Source organism: Trifolium pratense, linkage group LG3, assembly GCF_020283565.1.
Source record: "Trifolium pratense cultivar HEN17-A07 linkage group LG3, ARS_RC_1.1, whole genome shotgun sequence".
Classification (NCBI taxonomy): domain Eukaryota; kingdom Viridiplantae; phylum Streptophyta; class Magnoliopsida; order Fabales; family Fabaceae; genus Trifolium; species Trifolium pratense.
In genome coordinates, this window is record NC_060061.1 from 31,212,946 (window position 1) to 31,238,383 (window position 25,438).

At 30.8% G+C, this 25,438-nt stretch overlaps 2 protein-coding genes and 1 pseudogene across 2 annotated transcripts; 2 read left to right on the forward strand and 1 right to left on the reverse strand.

The window, feature by feature from the left end:
* Positions 1-6,160: 6,160 nt before the first annotated feature.
* LOC123912723 (nuclear poly(A) polymerase 1-like) lies at positions 6,161-8,099 on the forward strand. Its single transcript, XM_045963279.1, has 4 exons — positions 6,161-6,444; positions 6,602-6,746; positions 6,840-6,917; positions 7,353-8,099. Exons 2-4 carry the CDS (start codon positions 6,627-6,629, stop codon positions 7,446-7,448), a joined length of 294 nt encoding a protein of 97 aa, XP_045819235.1. The 5' UTR covers positions 6,161-6,444; positions 6,602-6,626; the 3' UTR covers positions 7,449-8,099.
* A 101-nt stretch (positions 8,100-8,200) lies between these two features.
* LOC123912722 lies at positions 8,201-9,784 on the forward strand (annotated as a pseudogene).
* Positions 9,785-14,339: 4,555 nt separating this feature from the next.
* Positions 14,340-15,347, reverse strand: LOC123915911 (NDR1/HIN1-like protein 26). Its single transcript, XM_045967188.1, has one exon. The coding sequence runs from the start codon at positions 15,276-15,278 to the stop codon at positions 14,640-14,642; it is 639 nt and encodes a 212-aa protein (XP_045823144.1). The 5' UTR covers positions 15,279-15,347; the 3' UTR covers positions 14,340-14,639.
* Positions 15,348-25,438: the final 10,091 nt, after the last annotated feature.

Here is a 25,438-nt window from a genome sequence, read left to right on the forward strand (position 1 = left end):
AGTTTGAAATTTTTATGGGTCGTGATGTGTGTGCACGCGTGCTTGTGTAAAAGGATGATTTCGCGGTTACCAAAATATTTGAAATATAATTATAGAAAAAGAAATAAATCCAATCTAAAGATTCTTAAACCATTAGCACATGAATAATGTTGTACCATTTAATAATATTGAAATTCATGGATAAAAAATTTATAAAATATTTGTATAATTTATATTTGTATAAATTTATAAAGGTTATTGGCATCCATTAAAAATAATTCTGATAAAATACTAGGTGATGATATCATTAACAGTTTAGCAACAATTTATATATTATTTGTTTTTGAAGCAACCTTCATCAAGTATTTCTTATAGTTTGGTTGTAAAAAATTAAAAAATTAGGTCAGATTATCATTTTTGTTGATATTTTTTTTCTTAAAGTGTTTGAACTTTTATTTTGCTGTCTTTATAACCCCCACTCTCTTCCTTAACATTGTAAACATCCTTCTTTCAAGTTTCAACTCTCTCTCTCTCTCTCTCTCTCTCTCTCTCTCTCTCTCTCTCACGCACGCACGCACGCTCACTCACTTACAAACATGTCTCAAATGACAATCAAATCTACAAAACATTGTGCAACAAAACAAGTACTAAGAATAGAGAGAAACAAGTACTAACAAAACATTCTCAACATTTTTCACCACAATCCTATTACCAATACTTCTTATCTATTTGATCCTCAAACCAACCAAACCTCAATTCTCCCTCGAACAACTTGACATCGATCAACTAAACATCTGGGGCAGTGGCAGAGCTAGATTAAATTTTTGGGAGGGCCGTATGCAGCAGAGTTTGAAATTTTTATGGGCCGTGATGTGTGTGCACGCGTGCTTGTGTAAAAGGATGATTTCGCGGTTACCAAAATATTTGAAATATAATTATAGAAAAAGAAATAAATCCAATCTAAAGATTCTTAAACCATTAGCACATGAATAATGTTGTACCATTTAATAATGTTGAAATTCATGGATAAAAAATTTATAAAATATTTGTATAATTTATATTTGTATAAATTTATAAAGGCTATTGGCATCCACTAAAAATAATTCTGATAAAATACTAGGTGATGATATCATTAACAGTTTAGCAACAATTTATATATTATTTGTTTTTGAAGCAACCTTCATCAAGTATTTCTTATAGTTTGGTTGTAAAAAATTAAAAAATTAGGTCAGATTATCATTTTTGTTGATATTTTTTTTCTTAAAGTGTTTGAACTTTTATTTTGCTGTCTTTATAACCCCCACTCTCTTCCTTAACATTGTAAACATCCTTCTTTCAAGTTTCAACTCTCTCTCTCTCTCTCTCTCTCTCTCTCTCTCTCTCTCTCTCTCTCTCTCTCTCTCTCTCTCACGCACGCACGCACGCTCACTCACTTACAAACATGTCTCAAATGACAATCAAATCTACAAAACATTGTGCAACAAAACAAGTACTAAGAATAGAGAGAAACAAGTACTAACAAAACATTCTCAACATTTTTCACCTCAATCCTATTACCAATACTTCTTATCTATTTGATCCTCAAACCAACCAAACCTCAATTCTCCCTCGAACAACTTGACATCGATCAACTAAACCTCTGGGGCAGTGGCAGAGCTAGATTAAATTTTTTGGGAGGGCCGTATGCAGCAGAGTTTGAAATTTTTATGGGCCGTGATGTGTGTGCACGCGTGCTTGTGTAAAAGGATGATTTCGCGGTTACCAAAATATTTGAAATATAATTATAGAAAAAGAAATAAATCCAATCTAAAGATTCTTAAACCATTCGCACATGAATAATGTTGTACCGTTTAATAATGTTGAAATTCATGGATAAAAAATTTATAAAATATTTGTATAATTTATATTTGTATAAATTTATAAAGGCTATTGGCATCCACTAAAAATAATTCTGATAAAATACTAGGTGATGATATCATTAACAGTTTAGCAACAATTTATATATTATTTGTTTTTGAAGCAACCTTCATCAAGTATTTCTTATAGTTTGGTTGTAAAAAATTAAAAAATTAGGTCAGATTATCATTTTTGTTGATATTTTTTTTCTTAAAGTGTTTGAACTTTTATTTTGCTGTCTTTATAACCCCCACTCTCTTCCTTAACATTGTAAACATCCTTCTTTCAAGTTTCAATTTCAACTCTCTCTCTCTCTCTCTCTCTCTCTCTCTCTCTCTCTCTCTCTCTCTCTCTCTCTCTCTCTCTCTCTCTCTCTCTCTCTCTCTCTCCCTCCCTCCCACGCACGCACGTCCACGCACGCACGTGCACGCACGCGCGCGCGCACACACACACACTCCCTTACAAACATGTCTCAAATGACAATCAAATCTACAAAACATTGTGCAACAAAACAAGTACTAAGAATAGAGAGAAACAAGTACTAACAAAACATTCTCAACATTTTTCACCACATCAAATCTACAAAACATTGTGCAACAAAACAAGTACTAAGAATAGAGAGAAACAAGTACTAACAAAACATTCTCAACATTTTTCACCACAATCCTATTACCAATACTTCTTATCTATTTGATCCTCAAACCAACCAAACCTCAATTCTCCCTCGAACAACTTGACATCGATCAACTAAACCTCTGGGGCAGTGGCAGAGCTAGATTAAATTTTTTGGGAGGGCCGTATGCAGCAGAGTTTGAAATTTTTATGGGCCGTGATGTGTGTGCACGCGTGCTTGTGTAAAAGGATGATTTCGCGGTTACCAAAATATTTGAAATATAATTATAGAAAAAGAAATAAATCCAATCTAAAGATTCTTAAACCATTAGCACATGAATAATGTTGTACCGTTTAATAATGTTGAAATTCATGGATAAAAAATTTATAAAATATTTGTATAATTTATATTTGTGTAAATTTATAAAGGCTATTGGCATCCATTAAAAATAATTCTGATAAAATACTAGGTGATGATATCATTAACAGTTTAGCAACAATTTATATATTATTTGTTTTTGAAGCAACCTTCATCAAGTATTTCTTATAGTTTTGTTGTAAAAAATTAAAAAATTAGGTCAGATTATCATTTTTGTTGATATTTTTTTTCTTAAAGTGTTTGAACTTTTATTTTGCTGTCTTTATAACCCCCACTCTCTTCCTTAACATTGTAAACGTCCTTCTTTCAAGTTTCAATTTCAACTCTCTCTCTCTCTCTCTCTCTCTCTCTGTCTCTCTCTCTCTCACGCACGCACGCACGCTCACTCACTTACAAACATGTCTCAAATGACAATCAAATCTACAAAACATTGTGCAACAAAACAAGTACTAAGAATAGAGAGAAACAAGTACTAACAAAACATTCTCAACATTTTTCACCACAATCCTATTACCAATACTTCTTATCTATTTGATCCTCAAACCAACCAAACCTCAATTCTCCCTCGAACAACTTGACATCGATCAACTAAACCTCTGGGGCAGTGGCAGAGCTAGATTAAATTTTTTGGGAGGGCCGTATGCAGCAGAGTTTGAAATTTTTATGGGCCATGATGTGTGTGCACGCGTGCTTGTGTAAAAGGATGATTTTGCTGTTACCAAAATATTTGAAATATAATTATAGAAAAAGAAATAAATCCAATCTAAAGATTCTTAAACCATTAGCACATGAATAATGTTGTACCGTTTAATAATATTGAAATTCATGGATAAAAAATTTATAAAATATTTGTATAATTTATATTATGTAATTTAATCATCAATATGTGTGTACGTGTATATATTTTTGACCACTCCTTTAAAAAAAATAAAAAATTTGATCACTACATTCTTGTAGTGTAGTTGCAGTGGCTGTATATTAAAAAGATAAAAGTAAAATGTCTATGACAAGAATTAAACGTTGGATCTCAACATTACATTACATAACTGTCTCCTAAACCACCATGACCCTGTTTGGTAAGTTCAATAAGCTAGTTTATAACTTATTGAATTAGCTTATAAGCTTGTTTGAAACAAATGTGAAGTGTTTGGTAACGAGCTTCTCTAACTAGCTTATAGCGTTTTTTGAGATGCTATTTCAAGTAGCGTATGAGCTTATAGCTTATAGCTTTTTCATTTTATTCCATATTTACCCTCATTAATTTTATTTATTTATTTTTTAAAAATTATAATAACTACCCACTAACACTTACAAAAAAAAACTACCCACTAACCATGTATTTTTATGTCATTTTGTACTTCCAACAACTAAATTTGCCAAACACTTTAATTTTATTCTACTAGCTTTCAGCTATAAGCTACCAGCCATCAGCTATCAGCTATAAGCTAATTTTTCAGCTATAAGCTAGCTTATCAGCTATCAGCTAGCTTATAGCTTATTTTTACCAAACAGAGCCTAAGCCACACGTCTTTAATATGTAATTCTAGCGATTACACTTATATATATATATATATATATATATATATATATATATATATATATATATATATATATATATATATATATATATATATATATAAAAGGAGAATGTTAACATGTGCATATATGACACATGTTAAGGTAGTAAAAATAGAAATTATGTCTTAGAATTTGTGCATTTTAACTTTTCAAGCATTAAATGTCTTGTATCATTAAATGTTAAATTTCTATATTAAGATACCTTATCATGTGCCATATATGCACATGTTAACAAGACCATGTATAAAATAACAGTTAACAGAAATACATATATACACCTAATAAAAATGAAAAATATTAATCCAAACCAAAAAGTTAGCATTTACTATGATGAGTTTTCAGTTTATATAACTTACAAGAATCAACAAATAACTAGTGATTCATTTGTGCCACCCTTTTACCAAGGAGAACAAGAGAGTACTCTTTTGTCATCTTTGATTGGAAATGGTTTACCTGTTGCTCCTTCTATTAGTTATGAATTGGGCCATGATCAAATTTCTGGAAGATTGAGTTTGAATCTTAAAAGCTAATGGAAAACTTCGTTGGAAGATTGGAACTTGGGTTTCTCGTCGTTATAGGTTTAATGTTAACTATGTTTGTGTTGTAGATTTTGGAATTGGAAGCTCTATGAATGTGCCTCCTCTGACCTCAAAACAGGGTGCTCTGTGTTCTACCAAATTTTTTACACAAACTAAGAATAATTGATATATTACAAACTACTCTTATAAGTTCTTCAACCAGTGGTAGAGTTAGAACAAAATATTAACCAAGTCATTGAGTTCAAGTGGTTAATGAGCTTCACAAAAAAGGACGGATTTCGTGAGAACCCGGGTTTGATTTCTGTATGAAACAATTTCTTGGTCAGACTTTACTTACCTCGCAGCCGAACTCTGTGTTGGGATTGATTGCAATGTAAGTCCCACATTGCTAATGAAGAAAAAGAAGGAGGTTAAAAAAATAGCTATTGAAAGTCCCACATCGCTTAGAATTGTGAAGCAAGGAGGAAATCAAAGCTATATAATGGACCTAAGTTCTTTGTTTATAATTGCACCAAGCAGTAATACTTGTAAACACTTTAAGTTTATATTTGTGTCTTTTTGCTTTTCTCTTGTGCTCTTGTTTAAGAGTATTTGAGATGTAGTTCAAATATTTACTTGTGAGAGTGTGGGTGTATTGGGGCATGGGGTGATTGAGAGTGAAGTCTATGTGTTGTAACAATTTTCACATAGTGTTTATTCTCTGGTTGTCGGTTTTTGACAACAACCGTGGTTTTTTCTCCGATTTGGAGTTTCCACGTTATATTCTTGTGTTGTTGATTGCGTTCATTTATTTTCTCTATGCCGGTTTTTCCCAACACTCTGAAATACTAGGACCCCTTTCTCCTAGCACTAGTAAAAAATGGACTTTTGGCTAAGAGATTCCACTACTGGTATGTGAATACCAGTAGTGAAATACATTTGACCAAAGGATTCCACTACGGATATTTGTATACCAGTAGTGAAAAGTTCATTGACAAGGGATTTCACTACTGGTTTTCTTAAATCAGTAGTGAAAAGTAGACACGGTGGCAATGTTGTAATTACGTTGAAATTTGTTTTAATTGGATTTCACTACTGATTTGGTATTCACCCGTAGTGGAATCCCTTAACTTAGAATGTATAGCGCAGAGTATGTTCATTTGTTCATTCATTCATTCCCAATTCAAACACAATCTTATGTCTGAGCTCTCACATCCCAAACACTCTTACGCGATGAACAAACTTGACTGAACCTCAAATCAACTCGACTTTCAGCCGTCTTCTCCAAGCACCGGCTTCTCTCAGCCATCCTCTCTCTCTCTCTCTCTCACTCGTTATCTCGAACCCTAGCTCCAAATCGAAGCTTCTCTCTTGAACCCTAGATCCAAATCGAAGCTATACGGGAAACGCATCATCGAAACCGTCAACTCATCCTTCAACTGTGACGATCCCGAATCCGTCTATTCAACTCATCCCAAACCGGTCAGTTCCATTTTCAACTCCAATTTTTCAATTTCCTTTTTCTCTCTCTTAATTCGTTAGCTGATTTTCGTTTTCTTTAATTTCGTTTTTGTTTATTTTCATTTTATTGTGTTTTGTTTTTGCACTAGGATTTAATTCACTTAAATCGTTAATTTAGTTTCATTGGCTGGACCAATTTGTTGATGGGGATCCCTGGATTGAGCAATCAGAATAATGGACAGAAATGGTTAGGCATAACTGAGCCGATTTCATTGGCTGGACCAACTGAGGAAGATGTGATCAAGAGCCATGAACTTGAAAAGGTTCTTTTTATTTGCAGTTATTGTGAATTTATATGGAATTTTGGTGCTTTTGGTAGTGTTATTTTGTACTGAATTTGGATTTTTGGTGTTCAGTACTTGCAAGGTGTTGGATTGTATGAGAGTCAGCAGGAGGCAGTGTGTAGGGAGGAAGTGCTTGGCAGGCTAGACCAGGTTGACCTTGTTTATTTTTTGATGTAATTTCATTTCATTCAACCTTAGAAAATCGGAGTTTTTAGATGAAGATATCAAGATTCACGATTCACGTTTCAAGTTCATGTTTTGAATCCAATTTGCTAAGATAGAAATACTAACCGGTGTTGTCAATTGAAGATCACGTTACAACTTAAAACACTATAGTATAGCCTCTATTTAACAATACTAATATGAACTGTACAATCTACAATCTTCATTGAACATCTCCGATTTATTGATTGTAGTGACTGTATCGTTTTTAACTAAAGACATAAATATTCAAATATAATGCTAGTAATGGGGACAGCCTCCTCTCACCCTTAACATTTGATCACTTAAAAAAAAATCTTGGAAATGTAGTGCAGATTGCTATGAATTCGTTTGTTTTGATTGTGCTGTTATATTATAAACTAGATTGTGAAGATTTGGGTTAAGACCATCAGCCGGGCGAAGGGATTCAATGAACAACTGGTGCACGAAGCAAATGCCAAGATTTTCTATTGCAATTGATTTAGGTTTTTCAATGATTTTTTGTCTGGTATATATGGTGGAAATCTGTTGTTTATAATTTGTCTGGTATAGTTTTTATTTCATTTTAAGTTTTAGTGATTTTTTTGTCTGGTATATAGTGGTAAAGTTTAAGTGATTAATTTGAAATCTAATTCATTTAAAGGTTAGTAGTAATGTTCTTTGTACATAAATTTAGTAATCTCGGATTGGTAGTAAGGTACTAAGGTTAGTAGTAATTATGTTCTTTGTTCTGGTGTTAGGAAAAAAGTCAAAAGGGTAAGTCAATTATATTCTTCACCTGAAAGAAAAAGAACTAATCATTTTCAGATTATCATTTCCATTGGCATTAGTCTAGGATGCACTCTTCTGATATCACTGTCATTATTACTTGTTTATGTATATTGTTTGAGGAAAAGAGAGGCTTGTGAGAATAAGTGTGTCCCCTCTAAGTTAATTTATGAAGTTTCAAACTATGTAAGTAAGCCAGCAGTGTATGAAGTTAGTATGATTATGCAAGCTACAATGAACCTCCATGAACGGTGTAGGATAGGGAAATCGATGTACAAGGCTAAAATCGATGGTCATGTTTTAGCTGTGAAAAATGTAAAGGAAGATATCACAGTCACAGAAGAGTTGATGATTCTACAAAAAGTAAATCATGCAAATCTTGTGAAACTAATTGGTGTCTCTTCTGGATATGATGGTGTAAATCACTTTCTTGTGTATGAATATGCTGAAAGTAAATCATCCATAACTTTCTTGTGTATTCATGGGGAAGGTTTAATTTTGTTGGACTATTTTTCTAGAATGGTTGCTGAAGGGGTTCAGCCTGATGGGATTAGTTTCTTGGGTGTGTTGATTGGGTGTAGTCATGCTGGTTTGGTTAATGAAGCTAGAAAGGTTTTCAATGAGATGGAAATTGTATATGGTGTTGCTAGAGAATCTAAGCATTATGGGTGCATGGCTGATATGTTGGCAAGGGCTGGGTTGATTGATGAATCAGTGGAGTTGATAAAAGGGATGCCAAGTGGGGGTGATGTGTTTGCATGGGGTGGTTTGTTAGGTGGGTGTAGGATACATGGGAATGTTGAGATTGCAAAGCAAGCAGCTCAACAAGTAATGGAGATAAAGCCTGAAGATGGTGGGGTTTATTCTGTCATGGCTAATATTTATGCTAGTTAAACTTTTGTTTCCTTTAACTTTGGGTTTGCCCTGACTTATTTTGTAATTTTATGTAGTTAAACTTAGAATTAAAGAATTCACTTATCTTCATGCTCATATGTCATTTTAAAAGTTTTCAAATTGAGGATTGGAATGTTCTCCCCTTGCAGTCTGAAAAGTATGGATCCGAAGAATCCTGGAAAGACATTTTATCATTCCTTATTGAGACCATGGAGACCGCTGTAAAATCATGGCATGAAACTTCTTCAGTAGATGCTATAGAGTTGACTTCCTTCCTGATAAGGAAAAGACGCAGACCGATAAGTATCCCCCAATTGTGAATATTGATAAGGTATGTATATTTTTGTATTAAATTTTCAACTAGTTTTCATTGTGGGTCACTTGGTTTTTATTTTGGTTTCCTTTCTTCATATTCTCCGATATCTAATTTATAAACTGTAGGAAAAATATACATGCACATTTTGGCTGGTATTTATGTTGGCATACAATTAGCAAGAGAAACTCGATAAATTCCCTATATGTTATTTTAATTTTGTAATCTTGTCTCATTTCATTTTCCAGGCCTTTGAAACACCAGAAACACACAGCAGCTGCTTTTCATTTCTTAGGCAGTATGCTGAGGAGTCTTTCTCCAAAGCAGCTTGCTTAGTGGCTGCCAAAAAGATCATTGCTTATCCACAGGTAACTTTGATTTCTTAATACATGAAATTTGAGGGTGAATCTTTTCCATAACTAATAGTAAATTCAATTTGAGGCCATTCTTTTTCGGTTAATTGTGTGGTTCAGATGGACTGCTTGTTTGCTCATTTAGTTAGAATTGCAAAATCGTAATCGGTGCGTATCTCATAAATGATTCTGTGTTTGCAGGTTTGGAAAGGCCAAGGATCAAGGAAATGGAAACATGCACAGAGTGATGGTTTCTTTGTTCAATTTGAGTCTCCTTCCGTCCGAAAATTGTGGTTTATTCCCAGTTCAAATGAAAAGGGACAGACACTTTGCAGGTTTCTCTCGCACACTCTTTGCACACACTTATTTACTGTATGATTTTTGTAATTTATGGTGGGTCCTGGCGTAGACTCTTGCTCTACAATCAGCTTATTTTTTATCCCTTTCTATTGTTAACAAAATTCTATTCCTTTTCCAAATGCAACTATGTGAAAAATGTTCTGAACAGACATACATAACCTTCACTTGCATCCAGTTTTAGCATCATATGGTACACTTAGAAAAATGAACATTCCCTTTTATAATCAGCTTTTTTAGGAATTCAAAAGATTTTTCTCCTTATCAGGCTTTCTTTGGTGTGTTCAGAAATCATTAGTTGCCACAATTTTACTTCCATCTGGGGAAATACACATAAAGGGAATGTTTCTTTGAAGATTTGTTTACCGTTAAGCATTTTTTTTGGCAATTAATTCCCAATTCTAACATACCACTACTGATATGTGTAAATACCCATAGTGGAATCCCCAATTCTTTAATAAAAAACTGAAAAATCATACATACCACTACGGATATGTGTAAATACCCGTAGTGGAAAGTCCATGATTTATATTAAAAAAATTTGAAACCATACATACCACTACTGGTATTCATTATAACCGACGTGGAATCCCATACATACCACTACGGGTAATTGGAAAAACCGACGTGGAAAGTCCATAATTTTAAATAATAATTAAAGAAGAAATATACATACCACGACGGGTATTAAAAGACCCGACGTGGAAAGTCTGGACTTACAACGACGCCAGCATTCACTACGGCCACGGCCAGTAGTGGAAAGTCCATTTGGCCAGTAGTGGAATCCCCTTTCTGCACTAGTGTAGGAACCCAGAGGAATATAAACAAAAAAAAAATTAGAGTGGACTGTGACAGAGCATGAATTTTTTTATGGGCCACATATGTGTTATAAACTTTTTATTTTTGTTATCTTGTTGGTTTATTCTAGATATTTTATGATGTATTATAAATTTTTAAATAATTTATTTAGACTCAAGTTGATATGTTTCTCACTACACAAAATGTTGTTCAATGTAATTATTTATAAATTGTCTTTGTGATTTTTTTTATTTAAAAAATTGACGGGGTAGCCCGTCAATCCATCATATAATAGGACGGATGAAATATTCAACCCGCTACATTGGGGATAGATTGGCCATTTTTGCCATATCCCTAACTAGTAATAATATGTCATAAAAGGGTGATGCTGCAATTATCTACAGATTATAGTTAAGATTAAAGAAACTAAAACTTATAGTTTTGTATTGAGAATAACAAATGAGAAGATTTCCTTTTCAACTGCATTTTTTTATTTGACAAGATTTACTAGAATTAATAATTTTACATTAAATTTTGTCAATAATGTATGGATTAGTAGGATAATTGCATTTTTACAAAACTACTTCTAATTCTAATTAAATGAAGATTATTTTTCATTTTAATTTCTATATAATTTTTAATAGACATTTTTTTTTTGTTACAATTTTTAATAGACATTTAATCATCACGAAAGAGACTAAAAATAAAATTTAATGTATACTCGTCAACCGGGTCTTATATCAAGTAACAGTCGACTGGCGGCATGTTAGTTTATCATATATATGTAGGTTAACTTGAGTCTTAACTGCCAACACTTCTCTTAATAAGGAAAAGGATAATAAGGTCAAAGAACAATCTTAATATATACATTAGATTTATAAGTCATCTCATTTATATAATATGCAATTAATTTTCACTTTTCTATACGTTACGAGACTTTAACTCACTCACATTTGCCGTAACAATCACATAATAAAGTAAAACTAGCACCATTTTTAGATTGCACAATTGTTTTGAAAGAGATTGTACGGACTGCTCAATGCTTAACCACTAAGTCTGCTTACTAAATTTTGATTGTGAGCACTAAATTTAATTGCGTATACAGTAATAATGAATGAGAAGTAGGGGTTTGGAGTTGGATATGGTAGAAGCAACGCAAGCTACATGTATATTATAATAGTATGCATGGACACAACTTTTTGACAAAATTGTTAGATACCGTCAAAAAGTTACACGGCATTGGAGCTAATGAAGTTGAAATTTCAATTTTTGTCAATAATCAAGGTATTGCTTAACAATAACATGGTATGAAGCGACTTTCATGTACAAAAAGAAACTAGTTATATTACATTTTTATTTTTCAAACAAAAAAGAAATTGCTTGTTTTTTTGCCAAGAAATCAACATCTAATTATTTGGATCACCCTTTCTCTAAACATCAAGATATACACACTTTTATGTGTGGTCAAGTTTGATAGAACTTTAGTCTCATTTAGCATTATATTATAACATAAGTTAGATTTTTTTCTTTTCTGTTAAGCTCCCCATTTGGTCCTTAAGTTTCATAAAATTACTTCTATATATGGCCGGTGAGATTAATTCATTTGGTAGGAACATCATATTATATACGTCGGGGTCAGAGTTCGAACCTTATATATTCCATTCATTCAATCAACTTAAGAGTGAAATTTTAGACACTAAATTATTTGACAAAAAAATATACTCTCTCTTGACGAGAATCAATTTTTTTAATAATTAATTCTATTTTTAAAAGAAGTTTGGTGACAAACTTTAACAAACATTTTTCATTTTAGTAAAGCACAAACAGTAATTTCTCTTTTATTTATATACACAAACCCCTTAACTGATAATTAATCGATGAACTTATTTAATTAGTTAAAGTTAAAAGGAAGTTGGATACCAAAATTTAAATAATGTTTTTTTTTTTTACAATTGAAATATATTGGTCACCTTCATCCATGTATTTTTTTTTTGGTACAATCATCAATATATTTCTTATAGCTTGGTCATAAACAATTGAAATAATATTTTGTATGGAGTAGTTACTTTTCTATGCACCATATTCATGGTCTAAATAAAGTAATGTTATTTGAAGACTTATGATTTCTGTCATGATAGACTAGATGAGTTAAAGTTGCTTTTTATGTTTTTATAAAGATTTTCTGTCGTGGTAGGTTTCCAAAAGGTTAATTTGTAGGATAAATATCTGCTCAATGGGAATGGAAATTGAGAATAGAGGTTCTCTGTTTTTATTTATTTATTTATTTATTAATTTGCCCTTTGGGAATCAGAGAAAGAGACTCCAGTAATTTAGAGTTTGACCGTAAAATAAGTAAAATTTGAATATTAATTAGTTCTATAAGCTGAAATTGAATTGTTCTCGTTGAGACTTGGTTGTGATGGTGGGTGGCAATTGCATTGCTTCCCATTCTCATGTTTCTTTCTTTGCTTTGCCATTTAAATGTTAATGTCAATTCCTAATGTAGGGACCGACTGTTGGTACTTGGAAGTGATTATTGGTCTTTATTTTTAAAACTTTAAAAAGTAACCTGACTTTATAATAATGTGCCATAAGCCATTATTATAATTTCATAATAGAGGAGTAATTTATATGTTAACAAAGACACATGATCTTTATAATTACATAGCGTGTGTAGACTAGACACAATAAGTTTTAGATCCTATTCGTTTTCATCAATTTATGCAAATCGCATGCAATGATGATAACGAAGAATCTTCTTCCGGATATTTTAGACTTCTTGAAATGCATTGCACACCACATCAAGTGTTTCAATCAATAATAATTTATAGAATTAAGTTTACTATATTATTCTTATATACTAAATAAAAGAATGAATGATTTTAAAATTATTTTTTCAAAACTTTAGATCATAGGAGTATGAAATTTGAATTATGTTTCTAAATCTTTAGAGTATTCATATTTATACAAAAATTTGTGTCACTTAGAAAAGAGAAACAATTTGAACCCGTGACCATGCCCGTGTAGAGCATGCACAACCACTTTGTCAGAAAAATTATAGACTTCAGACAAAATTTCATATATGACATAATATATAAATAGTCCAATAAAAGATCTCAATTTTGTCTTAAACTAACTCCTAAAAATTTTAATTTTACCTTAAACTAACTCTTCAAAATATCAATTATTTTGGCCGGAGTTTAGACAACTTTCCAAGTTTGCTGGGACTTGGCTCCGCCAATAACCACTATGCCAAGTGATATACTTTATGAACTTTATGTCATTAATTTAATTATAATTTGGAAATTCCTCTCACACATTAACCACACTAACCTTTTCACCTAAATTGTATAGTATCAGTACTCATAAGTACTAATAATGGGACAAATATTGGGAAGTTACAAAGTTCTTTAACTAGCAGCTTCAGAATATGTAAAGATACTAAGTTTTAAACTTCCTAGTTCCCACCGTTAACATTGCCTAGTATATTCATTTGAATCATGAATGGCCAATTATCTCATATATCTTGGAGCTTTTTCTCAAAAAAGAGGGAAATAAATGCATAAGCATACTCATGGTTACCAAAAGATTGATTAAAGTATACCATATATATATATGATTCTTAAAGGTGTGAAATTGACATGTAAAATCTGCATATTCCACAAAGGAAGAAACAATTTTTCCTCTTCTCTTCTTGGAATCCAATCTACATATTCTTCAATCAAATACTTTTTATCTTTGTATCCACAAAATAAACAAAGATACAAAAGTTACACAAAATCTACTCATTCGTCCACTCATAAAAGGTATGTGAGTCCATAAAATCCATTCATCAACTCCATACCAATTTAGACACACAAGATGAAAATAAAAGCCAAAGAGATAAGATTAACCATCTAATAAACATTTTTTCTTTACCATAATAATCAAATAGATTTTTTTTTTCTTTTAATTTTCACTCCCAAGTTGGGATCAGAATTTACTGCAGTAAAAACACCAAGCGGTTCAACGCTGTTTCAAATTTCAATCGTTAACTAACTTTTGGCCATATATATATATATATATTATCATTCATATATTTTATTTACAAAATCACATAGTGGCTACAAAATATATCTCAATACAAAAGCCAACCAATATTAAAAAAAAGCTTAGCAATATTCATATTATTATGCTTAGTTTATATATTTAAATTGTGGTAGAACACAGAGCACCCTGTTTTGAAGCAAGAGGAGGAGCATTCATAGAGTTTCCAATTCCAAAAGCCAGAATAGAAACACAATTAACATTGAACCTGTAACGACCAGAAACCCAAGTACCGATTTTCCAACGAAGTTTTCCATTAGCTTTAAGATTCAAACTCAATCTTCCAGAAAGTTGATCATGACTCAATTCATAACCAATAGAAGGAGCAACAGGTAAACCATTTCCAATCAACAAAGCCGACAACAAATTACTCTCTTGTTGTCCTTGGTAAAAGGGTGGCACAAATGAATCACTAGTTATTTGTTGATTCTTGTATGTTGCATAAAGTTGAAACTCGTCGTAGTATATGCTAACTTTTTGGTTTGGATTTTTTGAGAGGAGAGTGAGTTGGATTGAGGAGTTGAGGATTGGTCCTGAGAGGTTTAGTTGATAGATGTCAAGTTCTTGGAGGGAGAATTGAGGTTTGGTTGGTTTGAGGATGAAATAGATGAGAAGTATGAGTAATAAGATTGTGGTGAAAAATGTTGAGAAAGCAAAGAAGATTTTCTTGTAGTTTCTCTCTATTCTTAGTACTTGTTTTGTTGCACAATGTTTTGGAGATTTGATTGTGATTTGAGACATGTTTTGTAAAATGAAGGGAGAGGAGAGTGTGTGAGGGAGAGAGAGTTGAAATTGAAGCTTGAAAGAATGATGTTTACAATGTTAAGGAAGAGAGGGGGGTTATAAAGACAGCAAAAAGCAGCAATTATTATGTCATATAGAATGCTTTTACTAACAGTTCTAAGAGCATATTGAATGGTGATATCATTTTGGATATCATACATTATTAACAAATGGTCTCTATAATGTCATCCAATATTTATGCAACTCATTCATTTTTTTTTGGATACGCAACTCATTCATATTTTGCTTCAATGGTGATACCATTTTTTGAGTATCATATAATAATAACAAGTGGTCCCTTCTATATTTATTTTTTATTTTGTCGAAATAAAAATAAAAATAAAAATTATTTAATTTAATAAATATGTTGATAAATAAATTAATAATTAAATAATGAGAAATACATGGCAATAAATAAAAAATGGTGAAAATGCATAAATATGACGAGAAATATGTAATGAAAAATATGACTTGAGAACAAAGCAAATAAAAATTGTGTAATATATAGAATGATATGAAATATCATCAAATTAACATCCAACTACAAGAAAAAAAAAATCCTTTCTGTACTATTGTTGAAGAAACGAAATTGAATGAAAACTTATGAAATGAAAGACAACAAAAAAATAAAACCTTCCTACAGTACAAAAAAGAAAAAAAATATTTGGTCATTGAATGTCAACGGTAATATTTTGACATATATGGAAGCTAATAATAACATTAAATTGATGATACGGTACTTTATTTAAGGTACCAGTATCATCAATTTTGAAACTCTATATGCCACGTCATGGAACTCCAATGATAAAAAAAATATGGTACAATATCATTAGTTTATGAAATTCTCTTAGATATCCTTATTGGAGATGCTCTAAAGTTGTGGTTATTAGCATTTAGTATATACAATTACTCAAAGAAATTAAAGTGGCAAAATAGATAATTGATGTGTAGGGAAATCCTAGCATGTCACGCACACGCATCTCATTACTAGAGCTGGAGATTCATTAGCTCGTTATTTAGTTCGAATTGGTGAAATGATGGAATCCTTTGCAGATTGATCCGTTTAACCCGCAGTTCATGTGAACTTAAAAAAAAATTTTCGGTTCGTTTATATTTTTACCCATGTGGATTGACCACTAAAAGCGCCGGTTGAGGGAATATGATTTTCATGGAATAGAAAACATATATATATATATATATATATATATATATATATATATATATATATATATATATATATAGCAAAAATTGAGTAACAACTGTTACAGTAGAGTATAGTATATAGTAGATGCTAGAAAATACCAAAACTACCCTTACTAAATATATAATAAAGCTATATAATATTTATATTATGTAACATTGTACTTTCTAAGGTTAGGTTCATGTTATTCTCTTTTCCTCAACTCTTCAAATCTTAGCCGTCGCCACTTTTTCCTTTTGTTCTTCTTAGTTTATCAAAGAGAGGTAATTTCAGGTCAAATCTTTTAACCCTGTTGTCCCGTCATTGTGCGGTGTATTTTGTCGTCACATCTTTGTGCGGTGTTCATTTGTTTCGGGTTGAAGGATTAGTTTCGATCAAGTGCAAATCCATATTTCAATGTCGACTTTTGTGTCATCAACGCTACATATTTTGAGGCATATATGGACATTCCAGACACTTCAATATAGTCATATTCGTAGACTTATGTAATTTGCCGTTTATGCTATTAACATGAATGATGTGAGTTTGTTCGCAGATTCATCCTTTTTGTTTTTAGCGAATTGGAATTTGTATTGCATCAATATACTCTTTAAATTTGAATGAATGAATGAATATCGTTTATTTTTAGTAAAAAAAAAACAATGTACTTTCTAGACAAACCATATATGTGAGAAGTTATATTTAATTTTGCAGAATTCTTATACTATTTTTTAGATGATCAGAAAAGGAAGTTATATTTAAAATCATTTTTATATTGTAATCAAGAAAAGTGTAAAATTATAATATTAAAAAGAAAATCCATAAAAGAGAAAAACCCTTTAAAGATCCGTGCACAATAAGACACATAATGACCTTTTCTAAATGACCTTTATAATTTGGTTTAAGGGTAATTGGGTGCATCTAAACTAGATGACCCAACACCATTCTCAACTTTAATAACACAAAATGCTAACTCCATTTGCAAGTAATACGGAGCAAAGTTTTAGTGGGACAAAGCTTTTGAATCCTTCACCTCAAAACCTATTAGATTTTGACCATGGATCCAAATCTATTGACTATATGGACGATTTAAACAAAAATTAATTTAACTAATAGAACTAATTAAATTAAACCACAATCTACTTGTAATTCATGTGAACTTTCATATACGTACTTAATGTTCAATTAAACAAAAAATAATTAAATAACTATAAATCTTAACTTAATTAACTGGTAATGAAATATATATATGTAATACAATTACCAACATATGCTTAGTGTAACACTTACCAATTAAAAAAAAAAAACACTTACCAATTCAAAAATTTCATTAAATTGCTTTCCATCTTATCTTATCTTATCTTATTTCCGTCTCCCCAACAAAACAATGTTGTAGTATATATCGGATGTCTTGTGTGATCCCTAAGAAAAATGATATTTTTGGACTTGCAAAAATTAAAATGATACAAGTATATATCATACTTTCCTTCAATTTTTTTTATTTTTATTTTTTTATATATCATACAATATGATACTGCCACGATTATTATTGAAGGAAGAGGATGGGGTGATAACTCTTTAAGCTATAATTAATAAAGGGTGAAGGGTGTGATTATTAAGAATGAAAAGCAAAAGTAACGTTAGCTTTTAAAAAGAGCCTTAGAGGAGGTAGCGTAAATAGCCTTTCTTCATGATTGGAATTGGTGTGTGTAAATGGCCTAGTGGCATGGCATGGCATGGCATGGCATGCATGTCCAATTCCAGAGAAAATTACTTGTAGTATTTATAAGTTTTAAATTTTTTTATTGCCCAGATTGTGGAACTCAGAGAGAAGAATTACATAATAATTAACTCGGAAATACTAGTCTCAATCGCATCAACTCGTAGTAACTGACAACATTCCACATCCTCGAAACAATAGCATCTACACATTTATTCGTTTCACGATAAGTATGACAAACTCAAATCTTCTAATCTTAATGTAAAAAACGTACGACCTTTGAATATAAACTCCAAGCTGACGAATTCTTTCCCCTCGATGAATCATATTCACCTCCAAAACTCCGTCACCAAGATAATACACTCACCCAAACATTGTACTTGGCAAAATCACCGCGCCCTGTGACCTGTTCCATTAATTTATTTCACATAATAAAACAAGAGAGTAAACAGTAAAAGGAGGGAACATGTAGAATCTATGAAATGACTTTTTGGTGAGTCAAGAAAATAAAATGAAATCACTTTTTGGAAACACTTGAAATTATTGTTATTTCATGATTTCTTGACCAAAAATGTATTTTGGTTTGGCTTTTTGAGTTGGTATAATGCCCCACTTTCAACATCGTTTTTCAGTTGTGGAGCCATAGTCAATTTCCATAGTTTAATCAGTATCATTAATCTTCATAGTCTTTAAGCAGTTGATTAGCCAAATAAATAATTAATTAAGAGGAGGATTACCACGGATATCATTACATGGTGGTGGTGGACCATTTGATTGCTTTAATTTTGGACCCTTCTAGTGAGTAGTTAACTTCAAATACCACTTATAGTAGAGAAAGTTGAACACCCCATAACTTTGTGGTTTTTCCTCTTCTCACTTTTGTTATCAAGAATAATATTTTTTGGTAACTTAAGACTTTCAATTTGTTCAAAATTATATAAAGGGGGTACACACATGTTTTTTCTAACAAGTGGTTCATGTGGTGCACCATACAAAAGTCTCGAATAACATTATAACGAATACGAATTTTACAAAATCGACCGTTGGATTCAAAGATTATATCATATAGATCATCCATAGAAATTTTTAGAAAATTTGAAAATCATTTGTTATGTTATTGAGATCCATAAAAGTTAACGGTTTATGAGTTTTATTAAATATTGTTAATTTTGATGGGTCTGAATAACAATATCAAATGATTTTCAATTTTTCTAAAAAATTCTATGAATGATCTATATGATATAATCTTTCAATCCAATGTTCAATTTGGTAAAATTCGTATTCGTTATAATGTTATTCGAGACTTGTGCATGATGCACCACATGAATTACTTGTTCTAGACTTGATCACAAATACATATTGTTTAGTTTAATCGGGAGATAAGCTCTTTGAATATGTAAATTTGAGGTCCGTTTGGATTGATTTATTTTTTAGTTTTTACGAAACAACTTATGTAAATAAATAAGTTTTTATATATTCAGGGACGGATCCAGAAACTTATGTAACAGGGGGCCGAAAATTAAAATAATAAATAAATTATTTATTTTTTGGTCAAATAGTTTAGATTCATACACCTTAAGTGCTTAAGTGTGGAAAAGTGAAGAACGTAAAATTTAAATCCTGATCCCTCCATAAGTTAATGCCTACATCTACCAATTGAGTTGTATTAACAGGACAATAAATAAATATATAATAGTTAAATATATTCAATAACAAATAATTACATACAATATTACATTTAGTAAAAAAAAAATTAAATACAATATTACATTGTTTATCTTAATAGTAAACGTCTAACTTCATCTCATAAAATTCATCTTAAATTTGGACTTTAGCAAACTAGTATAATAAATTTATATAATCAAAATATTAATTAAATCTATAGTACTTTGAAAGTGATGGTGACTATTAGGCCTTTACTAATCCAACAATGTATGAATATGATAAGTTTTTTTTTTTATCAGTAAGAAAATAAACAAGAAAAAACTAAGGTCTAGTTCTCATGAGACCAATAACATCACTCAAAAGGGTAATGGATAGAGCAGGAGGACAAGATTCCCAAACCAATATTAACTATACTAATCTATAAATATATTAATATGATAATTATATGGATGAGGGAGGGGTCTCAACCCCTGCTTGCCGCCCTCTATGTCTGTCCCTATATATATTATTAGTTTTTTAATGAAAAAACAACTTATAAAGATACAAGTTTTATAATTTAAAATTTATTAATTAATATAAAAGTTTATTTATTTGCAAAAGTTAAAAAATAAGTCAAATCCAAATAGATGCTTGATACTTAAGGTCCCTAGTAATCATGCATTACTATATATAGACACCAATTAAATAGATTAATGTATTGTGAGAAAACAAGCAAAGTAAACAAACTTGAAATATATGGTTGTTGTTGAGTAGTACAAGCAAGGAAAAAGGGAGTGATTTTGCTAACACTTAAGACAACTTTTGGAACTGTTTTTCTCAAGGGGTCCCCTGATTGAGTGTATGTAGTATGGCTTCTTGCATTTGTCTATTTTCTAAAGTATGTATTCTGTTTAATTTCTTCTCAAATTTTATCTACAAACTTAAAAGGCATCAATATTGAACATGAGATATTGAGTTCATACTTTTCTATTACGCATTTCAAAATTTCCAGGCGATAAGATCATTCAATATATAAGTAAAAAAAAAAAAAAAGATCATTTAATATATTAGCAACTAGCAAGTGATTCGGATATTATTTTTTATGAAAAAGGATTTTTTTTTTTCTCTCCCAATCAAATTTTCTCCATGTGCAGCAGACAGAGATCGAACCTCTAACTATCTATTTAATAAGTTCAAATATCTTATTGCATGGATCAATTCGTTGGTGATAAAGAATTGTTTTTTCTTAGGACTCTATATACAAATTAAGACGATGGCTCTCAGTTTTATCTCCTAGCTTTTAAAAAAATTATTACAAATATTTTTGTCAAAATAATAAATTAAAATTACTTTCTTCATACTTTTGGTTTATTTTAGAAAAGACTTCTCATTTATTTTTCTCCATTATTGATGTTTGTATATCACAAGTGTAAATGATATTACTAAGTATATGTTTGGAAGGAGTGAGCTAGCAGTAAGTTTAGTAAAATTGTGGTGGTATTTTACTGAAACTTTAAAATATCCTCCCTCCGTATCAAATTAGGTTATTTTGAGAAAAAAATTTGTATCAAATTATATGTCACTTTACATTATCAATGAAATATTTAATACTATTTTTCCAATTATACCTTTAACTATTTATTATTCTCGATCTCTTCTTTCAATTTGTAAATCAACTCATAATTTTTCTTTTTCATACAACATGAATTACATTTCTATATGGGGAGGGATAAAATTACACCGGTGTAATATTTGCGTAATGTTACACCGCTCAATAACGCTTTAGCGAATACAAATTTTACAAAATTCACCGTTGGATTGAAAGCTTATATCGTCTAGATCATCTATGTTAAATTTTATAAAAATCTAAAATCATTATATATGTTTTTTAGATAGATCAAAATTAATGGTTTATGCGTTTTTATTGAATACCGTTAATCTTGATCTATCTAAAAAACATATAAACAATTTTAGATTTTTATAAAATTTAACATAAATGATCTAGACGATATAATCTTTCAATCCAACGGTGAATTTTGTAAAATTTATATTCGTTAAAACGTTATTGAGCGGTGTAACATTACTCAAATGTAATGTTACACCGATGTAATTTTATCCCTTTCCTTTCTATATATTGTGGTACGAAGGAAGTAACTTTTATCAAAATCCTAGTGGTTCGATGCAATTCTAAAATTATCATTATGGATTAAAACAAACAATAAATATTTATTAGAGTATATATGTATCGGTAAATAGTATAGTATCAAATTATTAATCAAGCAATGAAACAATATTTCAAAGATTTCTACAATATTGATCACTGCAATGTTCTTTTACATTAAAAAAAATATTTCTTTTTGAAAAAAGAACATTTTCTATTAAAGAGTAAACCAGATAACTTTTTCTTTTTGAATCAAGTAAACCTCGTAGCTTACTTCCTGAAAGTTCCTGAAATTTTTTCATATATTCTGAGCTAAGTCGAAAAGAGTGATGTTTATAAGATTAGATTGAATTTACTTTGAAAAAAAATTGAGGTTTACTCTTTTAAGTAGATTAAATTTTTTGGGAGAGCCGTACGTAGCGGAGTTTGAAATTTTTTATGGGTCGTCATGTGCGTGTGCGCGTGCGCACGTGCGTACGTGTTCTGCCTGTGTAAAAGGAGAATTGATAGCACAATGATCTACAACATGCCACGTGTTATTTTTTAATATATGAATGACTCTGAGGTAGGTTCCATTTCGTGCTTGAACGACTAGGAGTAATATTTTCTTCTATTCTAAGTTGGGTTCTTGTTTGTAGTAACAAACTACAATTTTATAGTAACATGGAAAAAAAAAACAACACATGGACAGGTAACTAGGATTGGGTAAAAATCCGACTTCCATTCTTAATTTGAAGGAACTAGTGATACTTTTATCACTCATAAACCAAATTAAAGGCAATAAGATTTCTCTTTTACACAAAGCTTCAACTTATAAAATATTCCAATATACATAAGTAATTTTGTTAGAATTAAAAGTCTAACAAGACAATGGAACGAGTTCAATATAGACATATCAAACTTAAAATTTCCAAAGAAAATTCATATTTATAATCAAAACATAAATTAGAATCAAATGTCATTTTAAATAATCTTTACCGAAAAATAACTTTCTAAATAATCTTTCAAAAAAATAACTTTCTAATCACCTTAAGTAACCTTTCTGAAGAAAAAAGAGTTTTAACATGTTTAGTAAGAAATTCTAAACCATGACAATTTCATCCAATTCAAATGAACAACTTTTATCTATAATAATTCCATCGAAGGTTAGAAAATTTTCCATAAAATCTATACCTCTTTTTGTCTGACCTGTGACTCACAAAATTCCCACACATATATATGGAATGCAAACACCTTACTTGAAATTGGAAGTAGTCAGCTACGGTAACAGACCTTAGACCATAGGTTTGGCCATTCACAAAAACATAGAAAAGCTATGAAAAGGAAAGCAACAACTTTCAATGACGTATTGGGAAAACTGCTTGGCTGTTTAGGAAGAGCGATGTTGGTTCTAAACTCTATTTTTTTTATCGGCGGCTATGATATTTTTGTATGCCCGATCACCATAAAGTGGTGCTATCATAATGTGTTAGTCGTTAGAGCAATGCTAATTGGTACGAAGGATGCAATCAACGAAACACAAGAATTGATGACATGTAATGCTATTAGTGGTGGGTCAAAGTGTGAGCTCCTTATGTTACGGAAATCATGGGCAGATTGGTTTTGCAATTGTGATTAATATAACCTTCTTGCTTTTCGTTATTGCTCTATGTCGTAACAAACATCATTACGCATTATGTTAGTATATTGGTTAATGTGAAAATAGTTTTATTCTCCCATAAAACTTAACTGTTACAAATTGATGAAAAATAAAATCACCATAAATTAAATAAATAAATATGAGACTTAATTTATTTATTTCCTCAACATACACACTAGTATGCTACAACACACTAGTATGCTCTAGTATCCGATAAGAGACTCAATTTTATTTTCAATTCACACACCAATGTGAACTTGTTTCCAACAGAACGTATATGGTGTGGACCCAAAAATAAATTGAAGCATAGGTCTTACAACAAAATGTTTGGCAATGTAAGACACAAATGACAATATTGTGATTATATTTTTAGGTTTGTAGAGACTGAAAAAGAATATAATTACACACTCAACACTTAGCTTGCCTTAAATTTCTATGCTACTTATATTTATTTATTTATATGTTTAAGAAAGATCTTTTTCTAAGACAAATATGTTAGAATTCAATTGATTCATAAACCCTAGAGTCGATCATGTTAATCATTAAGAAATAAAACATAATCATAATCATAAGCGGAAGCGTACCTGAGTTTGCCATAGCTAATGGATTGAAGTTCACCGGGTATGTGATCTTCCAACTGTAGAATTCCTTATGGGCTCCTTGAATCTCCTCTGATGGGGATGAAGAGTTAATATGATGAACCACCGTTTTCACGTTATATCTACAGTTGGGGACCATAACCCTCATAAATAACCTTAGGGTTATTTCTTAGTTTTCAATAGTCTAATTTGGCCCCTCATCAAATTAGATATTGACTTATGGTATCTACACAATAAATTACCTTTCATGATATTTATGCTTTTAGCCATAGACTTATTATTAATTATTAATTAGACCACTGATGCTTTGACTTATGTAATATTACATGTAATTACTATGTGTGTACCGCATCGTAAGCCGTGTGTAATTGTTAAAGGTTTTTTCCTCTTCGTGCATTGATAATTGCCTTATGATTATTGTTTTGTCAGAATCTGATATAGTCTTATTTGAATTATTATCCTATGGCAATTCTCATGGCTTATTTGGTTTTATAGCACATACCAGTCTATTATTTTGACTTCTGTTTCTCACTTCAGTTTTTTGTTTTTTGTATTCGTAAAAGAATGATTTGGGTTTCGGGTTATGAATTAAAGTATAATTGAATTATACGATTTTGATTTGTGCATCATGTATATTCATATTTTGCGATTCATGAATTCTTTCAGAGGACTTGAGTTTTGATTAATTTTCATGAGAACTTTTTTTTTTTTAAATTTTATAATAATTCAGTTGATATACGTGATGCCAATTTGGTTTAATTTATGTATGGCAGTGCAATTACTCTGTTGCTATATGGTTTGCACTAATCGTTTTGGTTTCTTTTTATTTTAAGAATAAAAAAAAATAAAAAAAATTCAATGGATTATTATGCTTCAGTTTCTTCTTTGGTTCATATCCATGCCGTTTTTATTCAATCAAAGGTTAATTTGAGTTTGGTTAACTTTCGGGTTCAATTTTGCAAACAGCTTTTCATAATAAGATATATTGCTATGGTTGAGTTTTATGCTTCGGTTCCTTTTGTTTCACACACATGGCATCTGGTCTTGATTCAATCTGAATGAATATAAGCTTTATTCTTTTTTGTTATGTGCCGTGAGGAAATACCTGTTCCTATACGAATTTTCTTAAATGTTATTTTAAGATGTAAAGTGCTTGGAACAATTCAGATTGAACT

Excerpts from the sequence above, each read along its gene's own strand:
- LOC123912723 (XM_045963279.1), top strand. The coding sequence starts at position 6,627 with ATGGGGATCCCTGGATTGAGCAATCAGAATAATGGACAGAAATGGTTA. Across the intron at positions 6,747-6,839 it reads AGAGCCATGAACTTGAAAAG|TACTTGCAAGGTGTTGGATT; the intron begins GTTCTTTTTATT and ends TTTGGTGTTCAG. Across the intron at positions 6,918-7,352 it reads TGCTTGGCAGGCTAGACCAG|ATTGTGAAGATTTGGGTTAA; the intron begins GTTGACCTTGTT and ends ATTATAAACTAG.
- LOC123915911 (XM_045967188.1), bottom strand. The coding sequence starts at position 15,278 with ATGTCTCAAATCACAATCAAATCTCCAAAACATTGTGCAACAAAACAA.